A 26388-nucleotide genomic window follows, 5' to 3' on the forward strand; every position below is an offset into this window, starting at 1 on the left:
GTCACTGAGCTGATCTGAGGGCACACAAGTCAGAGGACACCGGTCCATCGCAGGACACTTGACCTCACACACTGAGGGCAATTTAGAGACACTAGTTCATCCGAAGAGTCTTGGAAGAGGATGGTAAGAGGAACACAGTGAGAACATGCCAATGCCGCAGAGAAGGAGCAAAGTTCAAACTGGGCCTGTTACCCTTCTGCGGTAAGGTGATGACACCATTTACTGACCTTCATGGTGCCAGCTCTGGATGTCCTAAACACAACGAAAGGGCTGACCACAGTCAAGACCAACCAACATTGAGAATGTGACCCTTTCTCTCAGACCTGAAGTTCTCACGCCTTTGTCCTTCAGCTCTGTCAGTGGAGGTTACCATGGCAACCACAACTTTTAAGGACAAAGCGGCATGGAGCTCAGTGACAGAAGTGGTGGGACAATGGGACTTGGAAGCTCATACTCATGGTAGGAAATGTTATTTGAACATATAAAAAATAATCAAAACATTTCAGTGTTAAGCTATCCCAGAAGGTATACAGTGTGACTAAATTATGGGCAAAGAGTTATTCAATAATTCCATTAGACCTTGACACAAGAACATTTCTGACACTTTTAACTACTGCTGTATGATCTAGCTCTCACTTATCAGTTACAACAAAAATGTGAGAAAAGTTTTGACCCAAATGATTTTCTACAACACATCCTTTAGCCTCATCAGTGGTTATTATGGTTTGTGAATGCAAGAAAAGAAAGATGGGGTCCTTGAAATACACTAATCTGTAAATGCTGATTGACCTTACTCGGTATTTCCTAGGTATTACTATCTTTGTCCTCTTTTTTATTATTATTTTTTAAAATAAGTACGAAGCTTACCACAGTAGTAGAATTAAACATTTTACCAACGATTTTCATTAATTATTGGGGTAATAATGGTGTTTCCTAGTGGAAGGAGGAAAATTTGTAAGAGGTAACTGTTCGGTGTCTCTCAATAGCATGGACTGGATTTGGTGAGTAAACAACAGGAATTATGGGTGTGCTCAGCATGCCCTCAAAGCAAGGCACATATTTATTTGTGTGGGCAGCAGGTACAAGACCCACTTTGACAACATGGGCTTAGGGTAGAAATCAGAAGCACATGTGGAACATCCAAAAGTCAGATCCAATGCTGCCCAAGGTATCCTCTCAGTCTGAGGCCCGGTCAAGACACTGGGGCCAGTCTGGTGATCAGATCGCATCTCTGCGGGGAAACGCGTCCCCAATCGCATCCCGTGGATGTGTTGGCTCCATGTGTTGACATCACCTGCTCTTTCAGTGGATGAACGTTTACTCTGTCCAAACAGTGACTCCTGAAGTCCATTGTTCGCAGTAAACTGAATTTAAACTCGACTTTTCTTGGAACAACTGTTTCTATTCAGTGATGTCAGTCTCGACATTAATGGGTCTTGAGGGTCTACCTGGACCTCATGTGACAAGTTTGATTTCCCGATTCGTATCGACACCCCATGACAGTAAGATGCGTGAAGTAATGGAAAAAGTAACGCGTTGTTCATTATATCACGCTGGCACGTACATGGATGGATGCCTAGGAGAAATTATATCGAATACTGTAAATTCTTCATCCCTCGCATTGCAGGGCTTTTCTTTCCCCCAGCAAGGCTCACTATGAAAACACGGGATTAGAGCGCCCTCTGACGGCTGTGGTGAGAACTGTCCCGCGCCGTGGACCCCGTTCCATTGTTCCCTGGTGCGAATGAGTGGCTCGCGCGCAGTCGGCACTGTATCTGTGGTAAAGGTGAGGCTGCACTCTTCGTTTACTTTATTGTCCGGATGCAGTGCGTTACCTTTAACATGATTCGAGTTAATTAATTAAAAGGCCAATATCTGTGAATGATGTGCATCTGTTATCTCCCCCATACAATGAAACGGTGCGTCTTCTACACTGAGAATTAAATACACAACGCAGCGGCTCCTCTGCGCTGCGTCCAGCGGCGTTATTGTTTGGTTCGCAAGAAGGGCGCGCGCGTGCGCGCGCATTTCGGGCTCGTGTGTTCGCAGTACAATCTGACGAATTGGCAAAGTGGGGGGAAAAATGCCAAGTAAGCACAAGAGTCCGGGAGTTGAACACCCATGCGGTCCGTCGCCGCGGCACTGCTGGGTTCCTTCTCTCGCTCCCTGAACCGGACGCATCTTCTCGGGGTTCCAGCGCCTCTTTTTTTCAGCAGTTTTTTTATTTTTAATTATTATATATTTGTTCCCATGAAGAAAGGTCGGTAGCGGCTGCGCAGAAGGAGCCTGTGCGGAAAGAGCGTCCTTCGCTTTCGCGATAAACTGTGACGAGAAAACGCGCGACGGGAACGCGGAGCGCAGTTTAGCGGAAGGACGAGGCGCGCGCAGCCCCCAAGCAGCGGGTAAGAGCGGGAAGGGCGCCGTCCTCGCGCGACGCGGCGGTGCACGTGAGCCGCTGGTGGTGCTGGAAAGCAAGGGTGTCGGCAGGCTGGAAGAGCGCGGGCGCGGGGGGTACCTGAGGCACAGGAGGGTACGTCGTGGGGTACCTGAGGCACAGGAGGGTAACGGGGGGCACCTGGCTACGCGGGCGGGGAGAGCGGGGCGCCCGGTTGGCCGCCTACACGGCTGAATGAACTTAGCCCGCGTTCATCTTCACTCATCTCGCGCTGACAGGAATATTTGAGGTGAAAATGCGCAGGTGCAGGGCGCGAGGTCTCCAGGACTGTGTGGTGTTTTAATGAAGGAAAAAAAAAAAACAGATGAGAGGAAATAGCTCAGTCGCCGGTGCGTGCGCGTTTGAAAATCATGTCGTGATGATCATCATCATCATGCACGGTAAAAAAACATTTAGTTTTACTGAGCGGTTTCTGTGGCTTCACGAAAGACGGAGCCCGCAGCCCTTCGCTTCGTCACACACCGCTTGCACTTAGCGGCGATTGAGATTCTCCTCTTTTTTCGCGTTTTCACTAAAAAAACCGCAGACATTTCACTGAAAACCGCTTGCGTTCGGCCTTATGCCCCGCGTGTAGCGCATTGTTTTTAAAGTGAACGGAGGATCCGCGAAAAATGCGCGTCTGAGGCGAGCCGGATTGCCGCAGGGCGCCGCGTGCCCTCGCCGAGCGCTGCGGACCTCACGCGGACACGACACTCGCCGTTTTCGTTTGCAGCGCGCGCAGCCGGAACGCGCTCGCGCGCTCTTCGTGCTTTTCCTCCCTCCGTGATCGTGTGGTCGTTGCAGTACCGATCATAAAGGCTGAAGGATCTCGCACTGGTAATGTAGATGACACACTTCGAGTGATATTAACGGTTCAGAGTCAATAATACTGGCGTTTGTGCCTCCCCTGACTGGAATGGTGGTGACGACGTCCCCCGTGTTTCCGTTTTGCTTTTTTATTGAGATAAATGGCTAGTGCAGTGAGTGTTCAGCTGAAGGAAAGCGCCGTCAAGTTCACAGTGACCAGTTCACCCCACCGGGTTTGGTGTGGCTTGCATATCGGCGAGTGTAACCCATGGTCCGTGACGACCATCAGGTCCATCATCTCGTCCATCTGCTCTGTCAAGGCTGTCAAACGTCCATGAGGTCCAACACACTGTCTGCTCGTGGTTTCTTTCAGGGATGGATGATGGAATGGCCTTCTTCTGTACTATGAAAATTCCTTTGGTCTTTCTGTTTTTGGTTGGCTTTACTTGGCCGTTAAGGTAAGGTGCCATTTCTTATGGATTGCCCTCCTTCAATATTGCATCGCACTTTTAATTACATCCACAGTATGAACGCGGAGGTCTTTGGAAAACATAAAGGTGTAATCCACAGGGATACAACAATGAACCGGCAGCATGTATTGAGATCTAGATTAACAATAGCATATCTTCATTTTTATCTTGGAAGTATGGCACAGTGTGAAATATCTTTGCCTTTTTTCATGCTACGATTTCCCTGTTTCTTTCCACTTCTATTTATAGCAATAAAAACAAAAAATGTTTACTTTGATTTTTTTTTCCCTTCATATCACTGGTACACCTTGAAATGTTTCCCTTTCAGCACTTATTAAATGCCACGTTTACTGTTGTATTTTCAGTCTTTCCCAGACAACATCAGGGACACTCAAAGAGGCAGAAACAGACGACAACATCACAATATTCACTAGGATCTTGGATGGATTGCTGGACGGTTATGACAACCGTCTGCGTCCCGGGCTGGGAGGTACATGAAACGGCAAGACTGTTGTCGTTTTCCAATGCATGCAGCCTTTTAAACTCTTTTTTTATGGCCATCTTAGCATTTCTGTTTTATAATATAGCATGACTGTGTTACAAGGTTGTAAGGTTTCCATGAAGGAATTGTGGGTTCCACACTGAATTATGTAGATGTTATTGTTAAAATATGGATTTGATAGACCTCAAATGTTTTAAAATGTCAAGACAAAAGTGACACAGTTGTTTTAAATAATGGAAGAAATGCATTTATAGACCCCCATTGCTGGTAATCTACAAATAGAACAAGGACTTTGCTTCCAGTGGCCCGGGAGTGTCTCTAAAGGCTGAGTCTCCATTGTAGTGGCCTGGACACTTCAATGTACGTGGACAGTGCTGGCAGCATTCTTGCCGAAAGTGTACTTCATCTGCAGCTGGAGACACTGAGTGCCACCAGTTTTATTCTGTAAAAGCAGGCTTTCATTGGCAGTTTGTATAGTGGACTGATAACCTTTCGTGTTTGAACACATTGTCTTTGGCCTTTCTGTTTTTCAAAGATCGGTACACAATTTCCGGCATGAAAAACAAAGTTTAAGGAAACCAGAATTAAGAAATAATTTGAATCATAGATGTATGCAGCATACTGCATAATTGTACATGTATTCCCTGTTTAAATAGTGTGGCTTTGTTTTGGTGGTAATATCTTCAATTCTTGTTAATAGAATTCTGTTATGTTTTGTTTTGGTTTGTGATGCCTTAGAATTTAACTTACTTGGCCATCTGGTTTAGTGAGTTTTATGAATAAGGAACTGCTTTTATCAGACATACAGAATCATGATGAATGGTCTTTATCCCCTGGGGGTAATTTTGACATTATGCAGGATTCAGGTTTTTATTATAAGTGTGTGTCCCTCAGCACTGCAGACCAATAGATTTTTGTGTTCATTCACAGAAAAAGTTACTGAGATTAAAACAAACATCTTCGTCACTAGCTTTGGCCCGGTTTCTGACACTGAAATGGTAAGTAGTTCATTTAAACCCATTGCTCTTTAAAGCAGAACAATTTTTGCATGCAGAAATAAGTATATTTCTTGCAGTGATGTATTTTTTCAATGTGAATCTGACATCTTTTATAAGTTTTAATCCACAGCCATCAATCGAAATTGTTTTTCCAATGTTTTTTTCAGGATTTGTGCATACAGTATATGTATAGAACTCTGATGACATGTTGCCCTGGTAACTGCTTGGTGTAAATCATTTCATTGCCTATCCCTGTACTACAGGAGTACACAATAGATGTGTTTTTCCGGCAAAGCTGGAAAGATGAGCGCCTGCGCTTCAAAGGCCCGATGGAAATGCTGCCTTTGAACAACCTGCTGGCCAGCAACATCTGGACCCCTGACACTTTTTTTCTGAATGGCAAGAAGTCCATCGCACACAATATGACCACCCCCAACAAGCTGCTGCGGCTTAAGGATGATGGGACTCTCCTGTATACAATGAGGTTTGCAAAACCATTATTTTTGATCGTTTTTTTTTTTTTTTACCCTAGTATAATGCATATATGAAAGACACCTTTTTTGTACATATGCATATATGTTTAAACACATATACAGTACTGTGCAAGAGTCTTAGGTACTTAGATTGTTCGCAAAAACATTTGTTTTAGACAGTTATTTAATGTCTTCTGCATTAGTGTTAATGGGAAAGAGCATATTTTATATTTCCAAGCATTCCTTTTGCAAAAAGTTATAGTATTACAGTAAGGGTTTTGTATGTATTTAAAGAAAGTACACAGACACTGTCTGAAACCACTTATCCCAAGCGGGGCCGCGGCAAACCGGAGCCTAACCCGGCAACACAGGGCGCAAGGCTGGAGGGGGAGGAGACACACCCAGGATGGGGCACCAGTCCATCACAAGGCACCCCAAGCAGGACTCGAACCCCAGACCCGCCAGAGAGCGGGACCCGGCCAAGCCCACCGGGACCCCGCTCGGGACAAACGTTGTTGGCGATGGATGGTTATTAAGCTTTGTAGGAAGTTTATTAATTAAGAGCATTGTTGTTCGAAGCATTCTCACTTTACAGCTTTTTTCCCCAAGTGCCTAAAACTTTTGCACAGTACTGTATAAGATGTATATATGATACATTTAATGTGTCTTTTATATTGTATATTGCATCTTATGTTCATACATACTATACTGTAGTAATCCCTTTACTGTTAGCTTTTATTTACATTATTTGTTTAAATCTAGCAAGGATATTTTTACGTAATTGTTAATGTTGTTTTATAATTACTCTCCCTCTAAACAATACTCTTCTTTGTGTGTTTGTGTCCCCCAAGATTTTAGTTTTTTGTATTGTAAGATAAGACAAGACAAGATACTTTGTCACTGTATACAATACAATGAAATTTCATATGGCAACCCTCAGAAGAACAGCAGCACAAAGAACACTTGATACAAACAACCAAATAAATAAATAAATAAGAATTAGGTCGAAATAAACAAGAATTGCACTTCTTTGTACTTCTTGGCCATAAAGCCAGTATGAGCTTTAAGAGCAATGAACTCCCTCTCTTGCTTTTTCTGACCCAGCCTTTGAAGTGGGCCGTGTGGTCATATGGCACAAAACCTTGGGAATTTACAGTCCCTGTGGGTGAAACGCACTCTCTCATGTTGTCTGCGGGACCACCATTTCCCTTTCAGGCCATTTGTGCGCTGTGAAAGTGAATCTGACCTACAGAAGTGCTCGATCAGGGAGACGTCTGCGTACTGTGCATTCTGGGAGCGTTGAGCTCTTATAATGATACTCAAGGACATGTGAACTGGTTCTAGCTTCACACTGCAGAAAAGAGGGCAGCTGTTTGAATATTTTTGGAACACTGAGTACAGCACCGCGGTGGAGATTTGGGACAGCAGCGACAGAACAGTGCCACCTGTGTAGGGGAAAATAGCTTTTGTGTGCTGCGCTGAACTTGTTTTACCACTTGCATTAAGATGTAGCTGAACTTTTCTTGCATTCATAATTCATACTGGTGCTTTGAACAGTGCAACCCCTCTCAGAGCTCCCATGATACAATACACGATATAACTCATCTTACGTCAGTACCGTGTGCATTACAGATACTGGCAAGCAATTATGCATGCACAAAGCTTCTAGATGAGTATCAGCCTGCTTAGACAAAATGTCAAAATCAGATATTAATGAGGATGTTAGAAGACGCGGATGCACGCATCATGTGGAAAGGAAATGGATTCTTAATAACTCCCGCTATAAACCGGCTGGCATGTTGCATTTTATAGCAGTACAGCTATTAAAGTGTTTTTAGTATTGCCTCTTAATGCATTTCCATTACAAGAGCAGAGATTAGCTGTTTGTGCCACAGATGCACCGAGATGTCTTTCAGGATGCAGAGAGAATGGAAAAACTGTCCACCATTATGAAAGAGTAACAGATTGTGTTTGGACGTATTCAGATCACCGTCTAGTTGAGGCTGTGAACTGCGTAAGAGTGCTGTGGAGGCGATATGCTGATGGAGCATTTCTTCTTCCTGAGTACAAACAGCTCACAAAGTTGTCATTTGTTTTATGCCATGTACATATTCACAAAAGTGGCATGCAGAACATTTTTCAAAACAGCGCCCTCCACTGTTTGTTCCGAAAAGCTTTTAGGCGGAGAGAAAAGGAACTTCAGCTGTTTTATTAAACAGTAGTAGAAATCCAATAATGACATTATATGCAAGCAGAGCTTAAATTTTATTTATTACAGTATTGCAGCTATGTTGATATAATTGCTCATTATTGCATCATTTGCCTCTTTGTACTTTAGTTTAAAATTTATCATTTTCCACACTTCAGAAGGGCTGGAAGCCACAGTGTCCCAATGACAAGGAGTGGAATTTGGGTGGCCACTGAAATTATGCTCATTCTCATCTGCAGTATGTGTAATGTAATAAGCACTATTGTAATTTTTATGCTGGAGAAAGAATGGGGGAGCTGAGGGGTGTTTGGTTATAACACTTGAACTACATGGGGTCCTTGCCTTATGAATGCATTTGGGACAGGATAGGTAGTTTGATTTCTTCATAATTCCCAAGTCACTCTTACCATTAAGTCATAGTCATTAAAACCAGAATAGTAGATATCTGCCTCAACTTATTAACGGGCCAAGTTCTGTCAAAAACGCAGACAAATCTATTTATACATGAATACTATGTAACACTTCCATCCTGACACTTTTCTCAAAAGTGGTTTGCAGTGTTAAGCTACCTACAGTGATTTACCCACTTGTACAGCCTAACTGGAGCAATTCAAAGTTCCCAGTAGCTGTGGGTGGGATTTGAACCTGTAACTCTAACCACAGTGCTACCAGCTGGTTCACAGTTTGTGAGTTTGTGGTATTCTCAGGTGCTGGCTGTTCTTGTTGCAGAGCTCTTTACACCAACACCAGGGTTTCAGTAGAATTTCTTTTAGCAATGTTACATACTTGGAGGAGGACTATTCACTGAACTTCAACCCAGCTCTGCATGGTGTAGGTGTCACTATGTGCAGCAAGGGAAAGAGGGACCCGTTCGTCTCACACACCAGGAGTGCCTGTTGTGGCTCAGCCTGGCAACTTACTGTTAACTTCAAAAGCACTGGTGTAAAGGTTATAACAGAAAAATGGGTTGTGAGATACACTTCTGGGATCAAGTTCAACTTGATATTGCTTTCTACATTAACTGGATATCGTTCCCTTTTACATTTTTTTAAAAGGGATGAAGCCATAATAGACCTAATATAAGAAATATTTCATACCATGTGCATAATAAATGCTGTGAAAACTGAATAACCCACACACATCATTTGAAACTGCTTGTCCCGTATGGGCTCGCAGGAAGCCAGAGCGGGAGGGGACACACTCAGGACAGGATGCCAGTCCGTCGCAAGGCACCTGAAGCGGGACTCAAACCCCAGACCCACCGGAGAGCAGGACCCAGTCCGACCCACCACGCCCCCCAACTGCATAATCTTTGCCTTTTATGTAGGATGGCCATAGGTTCAAGTTAAAGTTTAGATTGTCAAGGGTAGGTAAGTGTTTGGGTGCACTAATGGGTCTCGTGACTGTATATGAGTGTGCTTCTTCAAATCATATGCAAAACTCTCAGTATAAGCACATTATTTAAAGGCAGCCTGTAGAGTTGCAGTTAATGTGAAAGATTTATGACCTGAATGGTTCTGATTCAACTGGAGACTTTTTGTTCTGAGTAAGGAACCAACATTTGTGCTCTAAAACCCTGCATAAATTTATTTATTTAGCTGACACCTTTCTCTAAGGTGACTTTTATGCAGGTACATTAAGTTGCACGTAATGATTTACCCATTTACAAATCAGGGTATTGGTACGTTGCTCAAGGGTATGATAGCTGTAGCAGACATTTAAATCCAGGTCCTTTGAAGTGAAGGTGACAGCTCTAATAGTACATGACCTGTTGCAGCTGTATAAGTGACATTAACAGAATAATGTTAAGAATTTTTATATTTTTTAAAAAATATTTGGTATAACTTGTTCCTTGAAATCACCCGCTAGGTGAATTGTATGTGCTTTGTTCTTGTCGTATTGAATGACTGCTCTGAACTGATAAGTGTTGATTTGGAGTTGTGTTCTCAGGCATCACCTGTGTGGTTTTACTGTCAGTTGTGTCTTTTTCAGGATCACATAAAGCACATTAATTTAAGTGTTATGACTGTGCAACACTAAAAATGCTGTTGTATTGAAATTATGTTCCTGCTATATGACAAAATGGTATATATTTTTCCAAGCTGTTGTAGCTATTTTTTATGTCATTTTGTGAGGGATGAGTGCTGATTACTTTCTACCAATTTAAAACCAACTCATGCTAAATTATTACACGACCATAGAATCAGTTACTAGATTTCCAAAGACTGCAAAAATATCTGAACAAGTTACCAAGCCATTCCAGGTTTCCAGTTCTCATAATCAGGGTAAAGCCTGGTATCTCACTGAGTACATTTGAAATGTTCAGTAAAGTAACTGTGCGGTAAGATTTAACACAGTTTAATGTGAACTTGAGAGCTCTCTTGTCTCTTCTGAAGGCATTTTCAGCTATTGTCTAAAATGCCACTTTGATCAAAATTGATATGTTACTATCACTAGTTTATTTACTATTTTACATATTTTGAAAACAAACTAAGTAGGTGTGGTTTGATGTCAAAACGTATTGGTGGCCTCAATAAAAAGGGTTTTCTATTATTACAGCCACTAGATGGCAGTATGTTCAAATCGGGGAACTAGCACTGGCGTCTCACAGCTCCTGAGCTGCCCATTAAGGTGTAGGTTCAAATTTGACTTGGGATGTGCATGGGGAGTTTGCATGTTCTTGCCATGTTCACTACCCAAAGACCTGAAGGGAAAAGAATAATGTTAATCTACTATTGTACCCTTGAATACCAAGAAAGTCCTACAAGTGGATTGTATGGGTCACGTTCAACTTGACTGGATGTATCTTACTTTAAAAAACTCCTTACAGAGATTGCTGATGTATGGTGCCCTAGCATCTGCTGTTTTGCAGATACTTTGTCCCTTATTTGGCACCATGTGTTACTGTAAAACATTCAAACCTTTCGATACATTGATTGAATGAGCATGTTATGTAGCACACACACACACACACACACACACACACACACACACACACACCCACCATCTGAAACCGCTTGTCCCATATGGGGTTGCGGGGAGCCAGAGCCTAACCCAGCAACACAGGGCTGGAGGGGGAGGGGGAGGGAACACACCTAGGATGGGATGCCAGTCTGTCTCAAGGCCCCCCATGTGGGACTGAAGCCCCAGACCCACCGGAGAGCAGGACCCCGTCAAATCCACTGCGCCACCACACACCCGTCTGTTATATAGCTCAACTGTATAAATACGTGAATGTAGGGAGTTTGGTGCAGTATATCTTAGTGATTTAAATCGCCTTGGAAAAGGTGAAAGCTAAATACTCATTAATAATCATTGTATAAGTCACATCAGAGAAAGCAGTGCTCATATCTATTGCAAGGTCTACATCCAGTGCCCATTTTAAAAGAGAGTTGTCCAACCACCACTATTGAAACTCTGCTTGCATACTTGTCATTGTTTTCAGTGTAATGTAGAGGTTAACACACTAGATTTAGTGAGGATAATAGCCACACTGATACCACAGAGGGACACAAACCCATTGGGTTTGAGACATCAAATGTATTTCTGTTCCAGAATGACTGATGGAAGGGCCTGATATAAACTAATAGCACAAACTATAATTAACCATTGTAGAAGTAAAATGGCAAAATGCCTTTGTTTTGAATAATAAGCCTGTTGAAATAAGATGTGCGCACACATACCATCTGAACCACTTGTCCCACATGGGGTGGCAGGGAGCCAGAGCCAAGCCCAGCAACACAAGGCATGGGGCTGGAGAAGGGGGGGGTGACACCCAGGATGGGACACCAGTCCATCACAAGGCACCCCAAGCGGGACTTGAACCCCAGACCCACCAGAGAGCAGGACCCAGTCCAACCCACTGCACCCCCCACTGAAATAAGATGTGTGTATATAATACATAAAGTATCTAAGCCACTGTAATTTTTTTAGTTATGTGGAACCCCATTATATAAGAGCCCAGGGTGTATATATATATATATATATATATATATATATATATGAAATATCTTCCTAAATGTAATTATTAGGTGAATTCTTAATGACCATTAATTCATTGAGAATGAATTAATTTATTTGTGCATTGTGGCAAAGAATTTCTCCTATGACGCGCAAATGTTTTTGAGGATTTTTTGTTTGAATGATATGATTCCGAATGGGGGCGCAGTGGGTTGAACCACGGTCCTTCTCTCCGGTGGGTCTGGGGTTCGAGTCCTGCTTGGGGTGCCTTGCGACGGACTGGCGTCCCATCCTGGGTGTGTCCCCTCCCCCTCCGGCCTTACGCCCTGTGTTGCCGGGTTAGGCTCCGTGACCCCGTATGGGATAAGCGGTTCTGAAATGAAATGTGATATGATTCCAAACTGATCTGCACATATTAAAAACCCCCTAAAGGGTCCTTGGATCCTCCCAGTTTTAGGGACCAGAAATTTCACTTTGAATAAGACAAGACCGGTCTTTGAGCAGAAAAATGCTTTACTTTAAACTAAACAGGGATAGTAATGCATATTATGCAATCTGATAGATTGGTTTCTAGTGTAACTAATTTTCAGTGGCTGGACAAACCTTTGATAAATCATCTAACTAGACAGCAGTCACGACACATCCGTAACTCACAAGGCGATTAATGGAGTAAATGAAAAAAAAAAGATTTTTAATGTCTGCTTAAATTAGTGTGACGTTTTTCATTTCAACATAGTTTTATTATACGCTGGTCATTCAGAAATCTCAGCCAAATGGCTTGCTTATAGAAAATGAGCAGGGATGAACTTTTTTAAGGTACAAAAGCATGCGTAAGGCAAGATAAAAACAAATTTCACAGACAGCTACAACTAAATTACCGTGTTCTTATTTTTCAGGGTTTTCAGGATCTCTGGTACACTATGATGCACAAGACAGTGGGGGGTTATAATAAAAGTGAGCTGCCTGAGACACTCAAATAGAACAATTATGTCAATGAAATCTGCAAGATGAAGCTATTAAACAGTGATTAAAAATGAATCTGTGTATTTTAGGTGGTTTTGAAATTTTCCAAACAGAAAGGGGCTTGAAAAGTTTTTTTTTTTTTTTAGTCTTTTTAAGGTATTTCTATCTGAAGCTGTTTTTTATTTAAAATGCTGTTAAAATATATTTTCTTCCATTACTTAACAAGTGCAATTTATTCCTGAAAATATTCACTTAATATTATATCTAATTATATATTACATTTTATATACACACACACACATACACAACAGTCTCCATTAATATCAATGGGAAAATTAAATGGGAAAAAGACAATGTATTCCTGAGCCGCAAAAGTTTCACCATTTTTTCACCAGATGTACAAAATTTGTACATTTTCCTTGAAACATTGAAAAAATCTCCTGCAAAGCCATGCCCAGAATATGAGAATGCTATCTGAAAAGGCAATTCTTATAAAGTAATTGCTGTGGTCACTTGCATTCCTCATAGTTCATCACTTCTGAGCTTTTCTTAGTGCATCATTTGTGGAAATTACAAAAAGTGTATCAAATCACAGTCATTCCTAATGATACTGTCTTCCAAAACAATTCTAGTCATTTTATCATTTCACGTTTCTATCTGACAGGTGCTGTTTTTCTTTGCCTTTCAACTTATTTTAGTACTATCTTTTAAATTTTTTGCTTTAAGGCTCTTAATAATAAATCATGGCTCAACGTCAAGATTTCTTAAGAGATATTGCCGGCAGGTACACGGAGACAACAGCGATATGTTCAAGAGAAGCCACATGTATAGCCTGCCTGCAAAGTTTTGTGTTGAAATTTCTGTTCTAATAAGTCCTTTCGTATATGTGTGCATTAATCACACACTATTAAAATTTTAGGGTACAAATGACATTTGTTAGTAAGTGCAAGTTCATGGAAAATGAGCTCTTACGCTCACATATGCCCATCAGGATCGCTCATATTGTGAGAACTTGCACTTATTGGCACTTTTCTATTTGGTGTGAAGATGATGAATGAATAGTTATATATGTGTGTAAACAGATAAATACATGTTTGGAGGAGCGGAGCTAAAAGAATGGGAGAGGCGGCTCACTTGGTGGAGCATATCGAGTGTGAGTTAACAGTGTCTGTTGCTATTGGATACTCTGGTCCTGCTTTGACATCCAGATCATCACCACTAGGTGGAGACTTTGATTTAAAATGAAGGTGTTCTCACCTGACTCATTTATGAACCGACTAAAAACCAATGCTTAGTGATACAGTGGATATGATAATTAATGAAAATGAAGGCGTTTCAGTTTAATTAGTACAAAGGTATGTGAGGAATGAGAGCAATACCGTGATTTTTGTGGTGAAGGTGATGATGGTGGTTCACATTTCAGGTTGACCATATCAGCCGAGTGTCCCATGCAGCTGGAGGACTTCCCCATGGATGCCCATGCCTGCCCCTTGAAGTTTGGAAGTTGTAAGTAATGGAACTTGAAGCTCAGGGGCTCAGTATCATCTCCTTTCTTTGTGTGTTAATTTGTGTTTTTCATATTGTATTTAAGACTGAAACAAAAAGAGAACTGTTTTCTTTCCTTGTATTTCAAAGTCATGTTAAAATGTTTAGAAGCTATAAATTGCCTAGCATGTAGGACAGTCACATAAACACCTAGCAGCTGAAAAAAAAAAATGCAGCCTCATAGACTTCTGGAAAGTGTGTACATATGTGCTGATGATGTACATATGTCATTCTCTGAATGTGAGATGATGCAAAACATTTCCAGTTTTCGGAACTGAACGCAAACTGAGTGAGTTTCGTTTACTGCAGCAATACCTTTGTGATTGTTTTCATGGGTGTAGTTTAAATGTTTTGTAATTTTAGGGAACGTTTAACTGTGAGTCCCTAGTCGGTTGGATGGTTAATTACACTTACATTTATTCACTCAGATGATTCTTTTGTCCAAAGCTATTTATTATTTAGCTGTGCATAGAGCAGTGTAATTTTTTACTCTACCAATTCAGGGTAAGTGCATTAAGAGTACTACAGCAGGAGCAGGGACTCAAACCCAGGTCATTTAAGTGTGAGAATGGCTCTAAGCCCTACATAACCTCATGCTTTGAATTGCTGAATTGATGTGTATTTATTCAGGTTACCTGTGCATGTGAAGATTCAGTGTGTATAAAAGGAAGCTGTTGCTATGTGTGAGTTGCAGCTTTTGTTGTTAGCACAAGGGTCACGCAGCCTTAATACTTCTGTTATGGATTAGTCAATAAAATAAAAGCTGTTGGACCATATGTCTTTTCTGTGAACAGTGCCTAGGGTTTTACAATGAACTAAAAATAATGTAGCACATTATGGGCAGAAAGGAAGTACTGAACATGGAGTAAAGGTCTCTATGATTCACAACCGAGTTGTTGATAATTTCTCATACTTCTTCCATATCTACTCATTCTATATCAGTAAAAGCAACAAAAACTGTAATAATAATAATAATAATAATAATAATAATAACATATCCATTTGTCCATTATACAATGTACAATGGAGCGTAACAGATATGCTGAGTGCATCCGGGAAGCACAGCATGCGAGGCAAGATACACCCTGGAGGGAGATGTTTTGATAATTTCCAGATGTTTACAATATAAAGAAATAAGGTTTACAAGTTCACTGTCTGTGTTTCACAGGGACACTGTGCCATTACAGGTGCCGAGTAGCATTGCTAACAAACATTTAAAGTTACATTATCTTCACTTGACTGTCAGATCAAGGCTTTGTTTACTCTAGTTTAAGGGTATTCCTGGTGCAAAATGTTTTAGGGTACCTGTGAATGATAAGACATTCATATTATTAAGCTTTTATAGATTATTATATACACACACAAACACACGCCATCTGAACCACTTGTCCCATACAGGGTCGCAGGGAGCCGGAGCCTAACGCGGCAACTCAGGGCGTAAGGCCGGGGGGGAGGGGACACACCCAGGACGGGATGCCAGTCCATCGCAAGGCACCCCAAGTGGGACTTGAACCCCAGACCCACCGGAGAGCAGGACCCGGTCCAATCCACTGCACCACCGCGCCCCCGATTATTATATAATGGTCAAATTTATAAACAAATTGATTTGCATGTTTATGGTCCCAGTGAAGTTGGTAAATTAAGAATGTAGCAGTAATAATAGTAATGCTTATAATAATAATGCGCCATTTTAAGGGGACTGGCTTTAAATAATTGGATAAGTTGTTACTTAAATTAGAATTAAAATTGTCATTAGAGGAAGCAGCATTTATATGAAACACCTTGTTGCAGTGATAAAGAGGATTAATTATGTGTAGGTAAGGTGACATTGTCTCTCTCATTTTATTTTGCTGACCTTATGGTTTATTCAGCAGGTGTGGACATCCACGCATTGTTTCGGTGTCACTATGTGCGCTATTCACCTGTCAGTCAAGAGGTCAGATGTAACAGAAGCTCTTTCTGCAGCTGAATCAGCACTCGTCCAGTGGTCTCTCTGTCCTTGAATGGTAAACCACGAAGAGTACGCAGGACAAGGCATTACAGGCCCACACTGCTACCGGCTTTGTCCACTATAACAAAGAGCACGTAGTTATACTTCTATAGTAACAGCACGGAAAACAACTGCACGCTGTCATTTAAAAGTCCTTTACAGACTTAGACTTATCATTGTCATTTCTCTGTCCCCATTTAGTCTCACCACCCCTCATATTCTACATCCCAGACCCGAGAGTGTAGACTTGAGGTCCTCACCACTACACCCTGTCTTCTACTGCAACATGCTTCTGTCTGGAAGTGTTGATTAATTTCACTTTGTTTCACACAGAATGACCAGAGTTACAATAGAACAATTACAGTGGAATTACTTTCACTCTCGTATTATCATCACTGTTCATGCACAGCCTTCCTAACGGGATTATATTATTATAATTTTTTTTTTTTTCCAAGATGTTTGTGCAAAGCAACTTATTATTTTAAAATAATAAGGAATTGAAGTGACAGCCTTTTTGATGCACTTTAAATAGTACTTTTGAGTCTCAAGAGAAATGATGGTGAGAGCTTGCTTAACCTGGGTTGCTTTTGTGGCATTTCAACATGTCGGAAAACATTTTGGCATTTTGTGGTTTCATGGTGAGATACAGTCCCAACTGGTGGCGAGTACTGTGCACCTGTGGTAACATCTTTTATGAAGCAAATTGGGACTGTGTGAAGTTTCAGCTTTGCTCCATAAGGCTATTATGCATCACTTATCTCATTAAGGTTATTATATTGTGCAGCATCCAGGCCCTGAACAAGATTGCAATTAGCACCTCACAGTACATGGCTGCAGTCTACTTCCAGGGTCGAGCAAGGTCTTGGGTATAAGAGGATTGTCCCCTTGCTGTGCCTCGTGGATCCATTACCACTACAGTGTCACAACCAATGGGCCACAAGTTCGAAAATGTTGATCAGCCGGTTTATTTTAACACAGGAGAGATGTCAGGTTTGTTTGCCACTTGCGAATTGGCAACATGGGCAAAGAGAGGGTGGTCAGCTGTGGCATGGAGTTCAAACTCCTCAAATGCAGTTCATTGAGAGGTTTTTTCTCTACCAAAGCACACCTATTTTCTATGCTTTTGTGCTTTGCGGTTACAACATGAGGTAAATCTGCTTAGGTGAGAGGTAAAGTTAATTACCCTGTGTAGCATTGCTCAGAATAGCAGGGCACATTTATTTAAACTCTACCGTGACAGAGGAAGGGATAAGGTGCTCGAGGGTATGCCAGTGACTGTGATTAGACTAGATCAGCTGTCAGTTGTCCATAGCTGGAAAGATGTTCTAAGTGCTGCTATAAGCTCATTTGCTTTTAACCTAATGCCGCGTCTTATATCTTCCCTTTCAAAGTGCCATTGAGGTGTAATAGGATTACATATTTTTTGCATCACCTGTCAAATGTCAGTACATAATAAATGTCTGGTAGGTTATCTGTAGGTTCAGCTTTGTGTAGTTGCATGGAATTGCGTGTTCTTTCTGCTGCCCTTACAGTAGGGGATTCCTAAGGGGAACCCGAGCTGTGGGTGAACACCAAATCCTACTTAGCCGCTGATTCCTAAGTACGTCTCCTTTGCCCTCCCTGAGTTGTCCACGCCTTTGCACCATACCTTGAATTCACTTGCCTGTTTTCACAGGCCAACAGTCTCCCTCTGCCATCTTCTCATTACGGTTGCGCTGTTTTGAGAAGAGACCTCACCTTTGCCCCTTTTTTGCATATGACCGTCATCCCAGTTTCTGTTCTTTAGGGCAAATATTCGCATAGCCTTCGATACATTAATCATCTGACTTACCTCTCAGGGGTCTTTTAAAGAAGTTCTTTTTTTCTTTAATCTCACAGTATGGTTCAATATCCACATCTACAAGGGTGGTACTCTCTGCTTTCATCCCCTAGAGATACGTGGGTGTGACATCCATTTAATTCACCTTGTTCGATTACCGTCTCCTTGGTATTGCCAGATGCTTATTGCATTTCGGGTTGCCTGTTATTTGCTCATTAATTTATTGTAGACATCATCAACAGGACTTGGGTTTCAGCTTTACTGCTTCCAGATGGTGAAGCTAAATGTAAAAAAGTTTATGATACGTATTCCTTTTTTCGCATCATCATGTTCAGCTTCCTTGTCACACTGGACCCAAGTGACGTTCAATCCACTGGACCTTTCAAACATAACAATAATATGAGATGCTTTGCATGTACCAGCCTATCCTCCCTTCATCATCAGCTGACCACAGCCACCACCATTGCACAGCTGTGGATTTGTGGCACACCTAATGGAATTCCCAGTCCTAAACCCTTTCTTCTCACCAAGCATGTCTGTCCAGGTTCAGGTAACCACAACCTAGGAGGATATCAAGGACCTGTAGGTGTACCACTATAGCATTTTACTGCAGAACAAAATGACTTGCATCTTGAACCAGCAGTCATTTGACTTTGTTGGTTGATCAGACTCATTTGCCCACATGTACAGGGGCCTCTGTTTCTGTTGTTTTTATATAGATCTTCTATTATAATCATGGCTTGTGCCAGGCACCATGTTTTCTATTGTCAACAACTGCTCATCCTGAGCAAAGGGTTGCAGCAAGCCAGAGCCTTACCCAGCAACACAGGGCACAAGGGATACACTCAGGAAGGGATGCCAGTCTGTCGCAGGGCACCCCGAGCAGGGCTTGAACCCCAGACCCACCACATAGCAGGCACTGGCTGAACCCGCCATACCACACGTTTCAGGAGCTTATCTCCTATTGTGGGGAATTCATGCATGCAGGCTTTCATTGCACACTTGTTGCACCTACGCCAAGAAATGCTACTCCCCTCACTCTAGACAGTACTGAACGTTGAACAGTCTACGCCACGTGGAAGGAAAATCCTGCTGCATTTCATCAGCTTCTCTGGTCATACCATGTTCTGCTGAAGACATTTTGATATCAGAACGCAGTGTTCTGGCCTCAGCAGGTTGATGGAGGGCTCTTGACCGCTTTTAAGCCAAACAGGAGTAATGGAGTGATGTGCGATAGGTTAGGTTCTTATAACGCTTAGCTTCCAGTTCTGCCTACACACAGTGTGACTGAAGCGTAGGCCCTCATGAAGGGCCTGCCCGTAGGGAAGCCATGTTAGATCAGTACTGTCACCTCAGGGATTGCGGGGACCCTCATTTACAGGGGAAAGTACCGATGCCTCATCGCAGATCACGCTTGAGGCCTGCGCGTTACCCAGGGGGTGTCATTAGTGCCGCATGCTGAGGCTCTCCTCGATATGTGTCATAACTTCCTTGAAGGACAAACTTTCCTCACCATTAAGTGTGAAGTACTTGAAATTTAAAATGAAACCAAGCTTTTCCAGACCGGTTGTTTAGATGACAGACCTTATCATGTGTTTTTTTTTTTTTTTTTTTTTCTTTTTTTTCCACAATGGTTTTACAACTTGAATATAACATCTGGTATTTACTGCATTGTTTAACCTGTCTGTGTCTATATTACACAATTGATTTAAAAATGTTTACATTTGTCAGCCAGTTCCGACTTCCCCTGCGCACTTCGACTGTAAGCCTGAGCATGCCAGTTGCAGTCGGGCTACGTGGAATTTCAGTAACACGTTTGTTTCAACATTCTCAAGAACTTGTTAACATTAATACATTTCTGGACATACTTTGACCTTAATGCACAGGTCTTAAAGTCACAGACAGGTGTCTGCTGCTTTTTTTGTTAGCTCATTCTTCTGGCTTAGTGTACATGTACTCATTTACCGGAGACTTTTCTCCAAAGCAACTTACAACTTTAAGCTACCGAGAGTTACTTATACAGCTGGGTAACTTTTTGCCGGAGTAATTTCAGGGTAAGCACCTTGCTGAAGGGTAATAAAGCTGGGGGTGGGATTCAAACCTGTGCCCTTTGGGGCCAAAGGCAGTAGCCGTAACCACTACGCTACCCCTTGTATAATTAGTATAATTAATTTTAATTGTATAATTAGTCCAGTTATTAGTAGTTATTTGTGCTGTGTATACTGACACGCTCTTCCCCCATACATTGCATATGGTATGTCTTAAACACTGAAGTAAATAATTGCCTTCAAATGTTTTTGAAACTGAAAGTATTGAAATCGTGGAACTAATTGATTAGTAAAAAAAGGGCCTTAGAAAACCTCATGACTCATTAGGAAATGAATGTAAGACTCCTGTCCTGGAGCCTAAGAATTGACCTTCCTTTTTGTATTCGCCAGCTTCTAAAGGCACCCTAACAGTCTAAAAGCAAGCAGGGTACTGTGGCAGAGCTCAGAAAGGAAACAAGCGCACTAATCTTGGAGTTAAGAGGGCGGAACTTTCAGGACAGGTTACAGGTTATAAAGAACCTCACTCAGATTAGCGTGAACACGGATGCAAAGGGATCTGATTGAACTCCAGGATTGGCCGAGAAATTACTGCCAGTGTGCATTTGGTGAAAATGGGAGAGACAGGAAACAAAATTAAACAGCCATTGAGATCAAAACCAGTTTTAAGAAGCTCCTGTATTCACTTAGTAGCTTCTAAGGTTACACATTTTCAGGCTGCTTGAGATTGCTTAAAATCCCTGATTTAAATTATTTTAGCCTGTAAAGTGACTCTGATTAAAAAGAACGACAGCTGGAACAGTTGGGGAAAAAAAACAAGGTACATAAACTTAATTGCAGATTGTGCAGTTATTGCATAATTACATGAAAATCTCATAATTGCACTTTAAAAGAAAATACTGGGAGAAATAAAAGGCACTAGAAGTCAGATTGGATTAATCCAGTAGTGTTCTGCAGTTCAGACAGATAATTGCTGTAAATCTAATTACTCTAGTTTTTTTATGTTTTCTTAATCTTGTCAGAATTGGACACTTGCATATAACTTTTGCAAGCTTTGTCTGAATGGCTTTCGTAATCACCGTTTACAAGCACTCCATACTTCATGCAGTTTTGAAATTTATTTCCAGGTGGAATCAAGAAATTACATTTCAATATGCAAGTGGTCCCCGATTTACAATGGTTCGACTTACAATTTTTTCGACTGTACTGTGGTGAGCTGGAGATAGACATTCAATAAAAACCGTATTTCGAATTTTAAATTTTGAATTTTTCCCAGGCAAGCGATGTATGGTGCGATACTCTCTCGCGATGCTGGGCAGCGGCAGCGATCCACATCTTCCAGTCTGTCACGCACACATGTGTATTAGGTGTACTAAATGCATTTTCGATTTACGGTATTTTCGACTTCTGATGGGTTTTGGGGAACGTAACCCCATCATAAATCGGGGACCACGTGCATTTTAATGTTTTTTCGGAAATTCAGCCACACTGATCCAACAAAACTATACTGCACTTCACCTGTCAAATTTGATTTCCTTGTAGCAAACCTGTGAATTTTTCTGTGTCTGTAACAGGATTAAATTGAGAACTAGCACCTGTCGTTTGGTTGTGATGCAGTATTCCTTTGAGTCATCAATCCAGTTAAAATAACTCCTGATTTGATTTTTCCTAGCTCTCTATGCTCACTGCTCACATAACTACATAAGATGGGGCGGGGTTTGGCCAGGGCCTGCTCTCCGGTGGGTCTGGGGTTTGAGTCCCGCTTGGGGTGCCTGGTGACTGATTGGTGTCTCACCTGGGTGTGCTCCCTCCCCCTCCAGCCTTGTGCCCTGCGTTGCCGGGTTAGGCTTCGGCTCACCGTGACCTCGCTTGGGACAAGCAGCTTTAGACAATGTGTGTGTGTGTATGTATACATGAGATGGTACATGAGTACTCTGTTTAAAGGAGGCTGCCTTATCTGAAATGATCCTTTATGTCACCCAACATATAATACAACTCATGCCCTAAACCACTTTTGGAAGGAGGTGGACTGAGTGTTGTAAACTGACCAAAGGCAAGATCATTCTCTACTCTCCAGACATGTTCAGAAAGATGTAATAATTTGATTATTAGGTAATTAGGTAATTATTAGGCATTTTTTCTCTGAGGTATACATTGCTTTGGAGGAAAGCGTCTACTAAATAAATAAATGTAAATGTAGGTAAACATGAAGCTAAATGTTGTGTTTATGGACTCTTTGCAGTGGTGAGCTTTGCATTAATGTAACAATCAAAATAATCCTACAGAGCTACCAGTCTTCCCTCTTACCGCTAACGTCTTTGGATGGAATAATACAAAAGGATGCACAGTGTGGGTTTTGTGCCTGTGTCCCTCAAGCCCGAGTAGCAGGAACACCCTGGAGTATCTCAAGGTGCTGTTACTTAACATGGTGCTGCAGGGCTCTTCCTCTGTTACAGCGCTGCCCAGTCCTCCCTCCTTATTTGTTTACCGCCCAAGTTTATTTACCTGCTGTTTGACTCACTGCCTGCCAGGACAGTGAGTGGTCTTAGGGTATGAAGAGGAGCTGTTGGTCAGGTTGCGTTTGAGCGCAAAGAGGCACTTGGCAGCCTAAAAGTTTAACTTGTGAACTGACAGTTGTCAGTTCAAGTCCTAAGAGGGACCTGCTTTTGTACCCTTCAGAAGGTCTTTAACCGCAGTCATTGCTAAAACGGTAAGTCACGGAATGACAGCATAGGTTAAGCAATATGGTCATTTTAAAAACCGTTTTGAGGTTTGAGTTTTTTGGCAGGCAGTGCACTGCTTGAGTCCCACAATCCCTTTGCTTCCTCTCTGAAGTGAAGGAGGCAGGGTGCATGAACCTCAGCTCAGAGGGGGCTCCTGCTGACAGCAGAAACCACAAGGTCCACTACGGGGGGGGGGGAATGTTTGTTTGACATGTCCTCCGTCCCGAGAGCTAGAGCACCTCACCTGAAGAGGAGGTCAGAGAGCGGCTTACGGCTCGTCAGGGTTCGCAGACACGCTGTTTTGCGTGGACAGGCAGCTTTAATTCAAACAAATGAAGGTTGCCGATGATCCGAGCAGCTGAGGTGGAGCAGGGGACGGATTGGTCCTACCCACTCAACTCACTGCTGACCTCTGGTACGGCGCCAGCTTCCCAAGCCTCTTGAGAAAATTGTGCTGACAGACTTTAATTACAGTTCAGAGTGTGAAGCGTGTGTTGTCAGCAAGTGTGCAGTTTAAATGGGATGTGTCTGCAGCTGTGGCTCTTCTGTTTCCATACAGATCTGTTTACGTATACTGTCTAAAACAATATGTCTGTGAAATCAAAGCAGCTTAAGCTGTATGACTACTGGAGTGGGTTTGGTAAATAAGTTCTGTTTAGTTATAAATTATTAACTCACAAGGCTACATACCGTCAAATGTGTTGCTCATAACTAAAGAACTTAAAGCAACAGCAGTATGGAACAGAACAATTTTGGCAAAATACATCAGTGATTTTACTGTTAGTCTTGCTCCGCTGTCATAAGAAACTTGAATGCATTGGCCTTTGGTGTCCAGGTACACACTGTTAACATCTAGGCACCTCGGAATTCGGTGCAAACGTCAAATGTGCATCCTTTTTTTTTGTATTTGTTTTTAATTCCATCACCTGGTGTAATCAGTCTAGCTAGGTTTTCCAAAGTATCACGTATCATATTGGACACAGGCTAGAATATCATACTTATAAGAAGCGTGTTATGTGTTTAATTTTTTTTATGTCAAATATGTCAAGACAGTGATGCAGCCCTGCATGAAAATGGCACCACAGGCGTTAGGTGTGACATCCTTCATGTGAGTGCAGTACAGAGAACTTCCTTTGGCTTATGTGGAGGCTGGGACAGTTTGATAAGAGTGCTGTCCTTAAACATCAGCTACAAGCTTAATATAGCCAACAGTGACTGGCAGTGCGACCGCAATTCTGTCACAGAGCACAGACTGAGACTGAGGACAGATGCACGGCCCAGGGTTTCTAATGGGCATGTGTCATTAAAACCGTGGCTACCGCCAGGAGGACAGCAGGTGGCATGTGGCATATTTAACATGGACATGGACTTATAACCTGTGGAGGCTGCTCGTTAAGGTCCCAGGACACGTCCTATGTTTACAAACCGTGCTGGAAAAAAAGATAACTAAGAAACAACAGCATGGGCCTAGTTAGTTGAACTGGAAGTCTGTGTCTGGCATGACAGTGTTTCAGGACAAAACTGTGTATACATGGCCATCAAAAAAGCTCATGTGACCGATGTGAGAAATATAATGGCTTTGAGCAGTGCTGGACCTTTCTTCTGGCCTGGTTATCATGCTTTGAAACCTCAGCCATAGATGATGGTGTCTGTAGGGGACCGCATTAAAGATCTCATGGCCTTAACTTCAGTGCAGATGGGAACCAATATTAGTAACTCACCAGGAGACTGGAAGCAAACACCTTACCGATTCTTTGCCAGAACTAGATGCCTGGCATGTTGATGAGGATGTAAGAACTATGGGTGCGGGAACACCCAACTTAAACATATTCAATCCGCACAGCTGTGGCAAAAGCCCAGCCCACCTCTCACATTCAGTTCTGGCAGACATACGGCCCGACAATGAAGCATCATTAGAAAGTGGAGATATTCAGCTTCTTTAAGGATTTCCACAAGGCTTATGAAAAAAGATTAAACTCTGAGTTGTTTTAGTCAAATTATTTCTGCAAACCCCTTTTTTCTTTCAAAGCAATAAAACATTCATTAGATTCTATCTTTATACCAAGTCATTTGCCAAGGAGACCTGCTTTTTAAATATCTGAAAGTTGGCTCGATCCAACATTAGTCGTAACGCCAGGATCAATATTTATTGATAGGTAGAGTGTGTTGAAGTGAATTATCAATGGACTTCACTATTAGGTCAAAGTAAAACTTGTCAGTAGTTGTGTATCATCTCTGTGTGATATTCCTGCTGCTGGTTAATTAACGTTTGGATTTCTGACTGGTGTTTGCAGATGCCTATCCGGTCTCAGAGGTGGTTTATACCTGGACCCTGGGTGCTGCTAAGTCCGTGGTCGTGGCAGAGGACGGATCCAGACTCAACCAGTACCATCTCATTGGTCAAACTGCAGGGACCGAGGACATCTACACCAGTCGAGGTGCATCTCAGTTTCCTTCAGCTACCTCATCTGCAGCCTCCAGTCACCTCAATCAGGAATTACACTGTTTTACACTGGTTTGCATATGAAATTACCACCTTAGTTGTTTGCACCTTTTTCTCACTTTTAATTTGCTCTCAGTAGTTTCAAATGCAAGCCAGCCTGATTTTGAAAGGCTGCGCCCAGACCCTGTGCCCAGGAATTGTTTTTAAATCAAGCTGGATGGAAACAATAAATGAATGTACAGGCTTTGAGACCATCGCAACCCACACAGTGCCAGATGTTCCTGGGGCTCTGTGGACAGGGGGGACACTTATTCCTGCCTTTGGCTATTAGAACTCCAGGGTAATCCGAGCAAAAATTCCCATCACTTGTGCTTTTAGAGAGTGATGTCACTGGATCAGGATTGGATAACATGGCTGTGACACGTGGCATTGTAAGGCATCTGTTTAATTCTCTTACATAAAGACAAAATACTTTTTTTTGTTGCCACGAGGCAGAAAGGTTATTAAATGTGTGGACAACATGCTCCATGAAGCAGATGCCCGTGTGTAGTGTCTACGTAAGGCTCTCACTTCTCTGCCTGAGACGCTACTGTGTGCTTTCCGAAGTCCACACTTTCAGCAGGGTTCTACCCATGATGCCACACTGTCCGCGTTTGTCAGCAACACCCACTGAAAACAGTGGATGGATGCCTTAATGCTTTTGTTCGTCACATTTGCTGTGGCGATTTGATGTGACACTGAGTGACATCAGGCTCTCCGTCTGTTCACCTTTTGTGCTCCCTGTGCTGGATTGTCCTCATCAGCCATCCCCAAATTCTTTATAAATCTAGACCCCCATGGGACCCAATGTGAGCCTCGCTTTTTAATTAGAACTAATCTGAGGCACAAACCCTCTTTGCATTGTCAGGAATAGGCTGCTGAGAGGCTCACAGCAGGCACACACTTACTTACAGACAGCAAATCTCACAATGTGAACCAGAATGGCACAAAAAGGAAGAAGAACACAC

General features: G+C 42.3%; 1 protein-coding gene across 4 annotated transcripts in view; it reads left to right on the plus strand.

The window, feature by feature from the left end:
* Positions 1–1752: 1752 nt before the first annotated feature.
* Positions 1753–26388, plus strand: part of gabra5 (gamma-aminobutyric acid type A receptor subunit alpha5) — a 29461-nt gene continuing 4825 nt past the window's right edge. Inside the window, exons 1-8 of one of the 4 annotated variants that reach the window (XM_018750166.2) lie at positions 1753–1786; positions 2257–2402; positions 3615–3699; positions 4077–4201; positions 5144–5211; positions 5475–5695; positions 14240–14322; positions 25233–25376. In XM_018750166.2, coding sequence (XP_018605682.1) covers positions 3617–3699; positions 4077–4201; positions 5144–5211; positions 5475–5695; positions 14240–14322; positions 25233–25376 — 724 coding nt within the window. In that variant the 5' untranslated portion in view covers positions 1753–1786; positions 2257–2402; positions 3615–3616. Of the gene's footprint in view, positions 1787–2120; positions 2403–2441; positions 2531–2676; positions 2836–3614; positions 3700–4076; positions 4202–5143; positions 5212–5474; positions 5696–14239; positions 14323–25232; positions 25377–26388 lie in introns of those variants that run through there. The other 3 variants (XM_018750167.2, XM_018750168.2, XM_018750165.1) reach the window with 3 other exon arrangements.

This window comes from Scleropages formosus, chromosome 1 (genome assembly GCF_900964775.1).
Source record: "Scleropages formosus chromosome 1, fSclFor1.1, whole genome shotgun sequence".
Lineage (NCBI taxonomy): Eukaryota > Metazoa > Chordata > Actinopteri > Osteoglossiformes > Osteoglossidae > Scleropages > Scleropages formosus.